Raw genomic sequence first — 6,303 nt, 5'->3', positions numbered from 1 at the left:
CGTCATTATCTGCGCTCTGAACTAACTGTGTTGGCTGCAGCTCCACCGCTTCCACAATACCCTCTTTTGTTTTACACTCTGGGGCAAACAAGCAGCCAGAGGCCCTTATGTGAGGCTATCAGGCGGGGTCTGTCTCAGCCGACCCTCCTAAACAAGAGAACTTAATCTACAATAAACAAGCATGATCTGATAATCAGATTTTTGAGGACACTGTTTGTCCTTACTGAACAATAACTGTGATACGGTCTTCATATGCCGCTCACAAAAATGTGTTATTAACTTCATCTTTGGTCAGAAGACTTAAGAAAGTGAAACTATAATTAATAAGTGAGGCGTCATTTTGCATTATTGGAAAATTAGTCTAAAATGTAAAAACAAAAGTTGTATCATTACTACCTAAACTTAACAGATATGCTGTTCTGGTACCTTCGGACCACCAGGGTCAGGGTCTTATGAGAGCTCTTCACCAGGCAGATGGCCTCCTGTCGGGAGCCGCTGAGGGGAACTGCATTCACACTCACCATCCTATCACCGGCCCGGAGACAGACTGACGCGGCCACGCTGCCCTCCTCCACCTGAACACATCACAGACATAAAAATCTTTAAATTCATGTTAAAGTTGAAGATTGAAAAGTAATTTTACAGTTTACATACCTGTAAGCTCCTGTAACATAAATACTTGTGGTGAGATACTTTTATCATGTTAGCAAGCTTACAATCAGAATGTGCCTCTGCAAAAAAATGTTTACATAACAGCTGTTAAAAATGTATGTTACGATGAAGCAGAGCATATTTTTTGCTATCAGCAGCAACATGGGCGAATGTCCTCTGGGTATTTAAATTGTTGTTGTTCATCTTGAAGTTTTGCTTCAGAGCCTCAGGATGTGCTGGCACTGCTTCAGACTTTCAGACTCATTTGTTTCACATTTCTTTGTCGTGTGAAGATAAAAATATTTAAGACACAAGAAAACAAAAACCACAAAGATTGAAAAAGTCAAATTTGGTGAAGAGCAACAACAATTTCTATCAGGTGAATGTTGTACTTTGGATCCTGTTTCACCCTCATCCTCCTGGAGCACCTGTGGAGGCCGGCAACCTGAGTGCTCTGATTAAAAATTAAATCCTGCACTGCCTGTAACCTGACAAAGCAGTCAGGTGAACTGCTCCGAGTGAGCTGCAACTCAAAGCAGCATTAAAAAAGAAGGAAAAGTTTCCTGGAATCTGCTGTTTATGTTTTTAATATTTTGTATTTTATACTGAATTAAGAGTAAAATCCTTCTATCATCCTCGGGAGCTCAGCAGGTACAGACAAACTTTAACGCTGTTGTGGTTATAGGCGCCATTACAACGATCTACTGTGTCTGGGTTTATCTTTCAAACATATTTACACCTGATCAAAATAAAAATCTGAATTCATAGACTCTTTAAACACAAGGCTTTTTAGTTTTGACTTTTGCATTTTTGACCCTCCTAGCATGGAGAGCTATAATTAGAGTACAACATTTTACTCTACAGTGTAATATCTCACACATCTGTGATGTTAAAAAAGGCGACGACATGTTTTGGCACAACTTTCCATGACGCTGTTAAAGGTCAATGTGCAAGACTTTGATGAAAGACCTTGAATTCTGCACCATAGCTCTAATTGATATGAACCCTTCACACCGAGTCAACCGAAGATTTGGGTCATTAATTCTTTGTTGTACTAAAATGCTTTCCTCTGCCTGTGCTGCAACATCTGTTTGCATATTTGAGTTTATGGCTATCCATTCTCTGGTTCCTGTTTGAATAATTTGAGGATTTTGTTTCTTTTCTTGTGCTAAAAGATGCTTTGCATGCTTTTACCTAAGATTCCCATATATGCAAAAAGATGTCCTCACCTTTGTGATGACCAGAGGTTCTCTGTGTTCTGTGCCTCCCCTCAAAGTAAAACCCCAGGGTGCTTTGCCTCGGAGCAGCACCTCCACCAGCTCTTCACCCTCCTCATCCTCTTCTTTCCTCTGCTGCCCCGGGCCTCTCCACATGTCCACCTCTTTCCACCACTTCATTCTTCCTGCTGAAACTCTCAGATGGTCTCTGTAGTCCACCGCGTCCATGATGCTTCAGGTTCACTCTGCATCAACATCATAGGTCACTGTGAAAGAAAATGAATTTATTTATTCATTCAACACATGAAAAAGCTGCAGAAACTTTTTGTCCTTAATGATTCATTGAAGGTTATTTGTTGTTTTTCCAACTATTCACTTCTGATTCACAGATTATTGTTTTCATTCTCGTTGTGCAAAAACACTTTTTGTGCAGGTTGAGTTAATGATGATTTAGTGGGTTATCATAAACGCTTGAGTAACTAACACACAACTCCAATGAGGACCTTTCATTCTCAAATGGATAGAAACAGGTGGTGAAAACTTTTTTTACTTACCTGGAAAGGTTTAACTCTGCACAAATGGTGTCAACAAACCTCGTCACAGGCGGACAACAAGACAGAGGAAAAGTGGAGGATGTCGTTTCTCGGTTTGTATCTCCAGCATGTGATATCTCTCCCGGGTCTTCAGTCTTTATTTACTCTGGATTTCAGACTTAAGCCGTTCCTTCTGCTGAACAGACCTTTAAATGAGGGCAGCTTCCTCTAAAGCCCCCATTTCAACACCTCCCTGACACCACAGTCTGTTATCCACTGCTCCATCGTTTGACAGATTCCCTGAGCATCTATGATGTCATCGCGACCCCTAGTGGTGACGTACTGCGTCATCGAGCAGTATGTTGCCTTCAGGTGACCAAGGTCCAGTCCACTTCCGGTCAAATGGCAGCTGGGTTACTTTAATTCAAAACTTGATTGAATCTTTGTCTCAACAGGACAGGTACGTTTTTACATTTCTAAACTTCCCTAAGGTTCGTACTTAAGTTTGAGCTGCATGTTCTTTAGAAATGCCATTATGTGTTAGTAGTTACTAAACTGGTCAATTCAACTCCACTTCTGGTCAAAGGAGCCTTCTAAAAAAATGTAGTTTTGTTTTTTTGTGTCTGTGAAGATGACAGTTTTCTGCTCAGGTATTTCCTGTATCTTACTTCATCAGTCAACCCTGACCTTCTCTGCTCCCCACACCTGACCCTGACCTTCTCTGCTCCCCACACCTGACCCTGACCTTCTCTGCTCCCCACACCTGACCCTGACCTTCTCTGCTCCCCACACCTGACCCTGACCTTCTCTGCTCCCCACACCTGACCCTGCAGCTTCCTGCACACCTGTCCCTCGTTAACCTTATTAAGTCCCAGTGTCTATATGAGCCCGTCACTTTCACACTGCCTGATGCAATGTCTTCAGTGACTTAACTTCAACAGTAGCTGTGTGTGTGTCTGTTAAACTTTTCTTTATCTGTAACCCTCTGACACAAAGCATGTAAATACAAAACACACACACACACACACACACACACACACACTTCTCATAAATTTATTGCTCCAAATTTACAAAAACCTTCCTCCAAAATCAAATACAATCATGAATTGTGCTTTACCTCGTGGTAAGTACAAAAACAGGTTTTTTTTGGCTGATGTTCATTAAGCAGCCAACACCTGGAAACGGAAATATTTTAAGGTGACTACGCCTTTTACTGTACCCACCCCCATACACCTGTACTTATAAATGATGAAGAATTTCCTGTTCACTCACACAGCCGTGGACTAATCCAGCTCATGTAAGTATACTATTATCATCTCTTAAATAATGAATGTTTGCATGAGGCTTATGGATTCAATTTGTCAAAGGAAGTTAAATATTTTTAGGTGTTTCTTTTGGATTGGACATTTTGCCTCCAGAGGCAGTGAGATATTCATATTTGTTGAATATGTTTAACTGAATTTGGACAACTGTGAAGAAGAAATAAGAACAACCAAAAATTGCAAATCCTTGTTAAATTTGAATTCAGAAGTCTTTCTTTAATCACTTACAGAGGAAAGAATCAAACAAATATCAACCACTGTTCTAGTTTAATTGGAAACTAAAATGATTTAGAGGATCATAAATCCTCTAAATGCTTAAAACAAGCAAAGAAGGTGACGTACAGATATAAAGGTTTAATGTGTGAAGACGATACCTGTCCAACAGGTTCAACTGAAATGTAATTGAATACCTCCCTGTTTTCTTTTATTTAGTGAACTATCAACAAAGAGTTGTCAGCAGACATAGAAATCAGCAGACATGTTCCCAAGCAATCCAGGTAAGAGACAAAGTTTATCGTAGGCCCGTCTGTTCCTTCATGGGCACAACGTGTGTCTGTAAGAGTTAAAGTTCTTTCTGATTCGTGCTCCAACAGGCAAGCACCCCTCTGGTTTTAACATTTCGGACCTGGAGGATCTTGCGGGTCAGGACGGGGGCTGCAAGCCTGAAGGTGGGCATGGAAGAGATGATCGCCACGGAGATGATCGCCACGGAGATGATCACCGCAGAGATGATCGGCACGGAGATGATCGTCACGGAGATGATCGCCACGGAGATGATCGCCGCAGAGATGATAAGAAGGACAGATATGGGGAATCCAGCCCTGACCGCCATGGAGGGGATGACAAAGACCGCCAAAGGAGATGCAGCCCTGACCGTGATCGTGGCAAGGACAGACATAGTCCTGACCGCCATGGAGGGGATGACAAAGACCGCCAAAGGAGATGCAGCCCTGACCGTGATCGTGGCAAGGACAGACATAGTCCTGACCGCCATGGAGGGGATGACAAAGACCGCCAAAGGAGATGCAGCCCTGACCGTGATCGTGGCAAAGACCGACGCAGTCCTGACCGCCATGGAGACCATAGCCCTCGTCGTCATGGAAGCCCTGGTCGTGGTGGTAGTAGTGGGAGCGGCTCTGGCAGTAGCAGCGAGGATGATGGTCATGGTGGTCGTCGTAAGAAGCATGGACGAAAACATGGCAACAAGCATGGGCATGGACATAAAGGTCGTGGTCGTGGTCATGGAAGAGGACACTGGTAGAAAGATAAATACAGATTTTTCTCTTTCAGCTTTTTACTCTTAGTGACGGTGAAATTCTGGATTCTTGTGAACTCATCAGGAGCGACACTTGAATCTGCTGACAGGTTGAATGTGATCAAACCACGCTCACACATGTCTGACATTTTTACTCTTTGGAGGGGGGCGGGGCTTTTATGCAAATCTGACACTTTTGAGAAGCTTAAATATGATTTGACTTTTAAATGTGTTTTTACTGTTTTGTCTTCCAGGCAACAAACAAACTGGATACCATACTTGCCCTTCATTCATTCACAGATTCAGTTTATGATCGCAAATTACCTTGTACTCAGAAATGTTCAGTTGTAAGTGTAGTACCTGTATTTTCTTTTCCCAGTGGAGCGATGAACAATATTTTTCATTGTGAAGGAGGCTGACATACTGCTTGCTTCTTCTACATGTCAAGCTACCCGAGAACATGAACTAGACTATTCTCAAATAAAATACTCTAAACACAGAACCTGAGAATACTGTCTTCTTTCAGGATCTGTGTCCTTTTTGCCCTGAGTGAAGCCTGACAGGCAGCCTGACCTCAAACAACCAAACTCAAACCAGCATTTGATTTGATGTTTTTTAAATGTGTTCAAAGCTTCTTTGTTTGAAAGCAAAAAAAAAGTCCTAAACAGCCTCTGGGTGGAGCTGCAGTGTCAGGTAAGGTTACAGGTGTGGTAGTCTCTGCATCATGCATTTCAGGTGGCATGAGTCACCTGAAGATTCACTGTCCTGATAACAAAAGCAAAACAGGAGATAATTAGATGTTCTGAAATATTGACTCAACCTGACACAATTGCGCCTTTGTAACATCCAACAGAGATTTATGAATAAAAAGCTTACTGCAAAGCTTTCTGAATCATACTGTTAATTATCTTTAAAATGTACTTCCTGGTTTGAACTATTGATTATATTTATTTATTTAATCTACAGGTATGATTCTCTTTGTGTAACTGAATATGTCTTCTCCAAAGCTGCTCAAACAGAAATGACAGCCTGAGAAGGGAAACATCAACTTAACCCTGAATTACCTCAGTTTATGTTTTCATGTACACAGAGACTGTGAAAGCTGAAGGAACATGTCGAATGACAAGGTCGTCCTGTTCAACAGGTGTCTGACACATGTTATTTTCTCATATATATATTCTCTCTCTCTCTCAGTGTTGTAACTTCTGAGGCTCTGTGCGCTCCAACCCCCTGTTTAAATCATTTGTATGCATGCGGTGGATTTTCAGCATTTTTTACACATGAACAAAATCTTGTCTTGTGTGTAGACTCAATTCATTAACCAG

General features: G+C 41.8%; 1 protein-coding gene across 1 annotated transcript; it reads left to right on the top strand.

Annotated features, from left to right (window-relative positions):
• Positions 1 to 3,605: 3,605 nt before the first annotated feature.
• On the top strand, positions 3,606 to 5,480 carry LOC136178179 (uncharacterized). Its single transcript, XM_065952246.1, has 3 exons — positions 3,606 to 3,698; positions 4,156 to 4,220; positions 4,317 to 5,480. The coding sequence occupies exon 3, from the start codon at positions 4,398 to 4,400 to the stop codon at positions 5,025 to 5,027; it is 630 nt and encodes a 209-aa protein (XP_065808318.1). The 5' UTR covers positions 3,606 to 3,698; positions 4,156 to 4,220; positions 4,317 to 4,397; the 3' UTR covers positions 5,028 to 5,480.
• Positions 5,481 to 6,303: the final 823 nt, after the last annotated feature.

Source organism: Labrus bergylta, chromosome 24 (genome assembly GCF_963930695.1).
Source record: "Labrus bergylta chromosome 24, fLabBer1.1, whole genome shotgun sequence".
NCBI classification, from domain to species: domain Eukaryota; kingdom Metazoa; phylum Chordata; class Actinopteri; order Labriformes; family Labridae; genus Labrus; species Labrus bergylta.
This window is presented reverse-complemented; position numbering and strand designations above follow the sequence as displayed.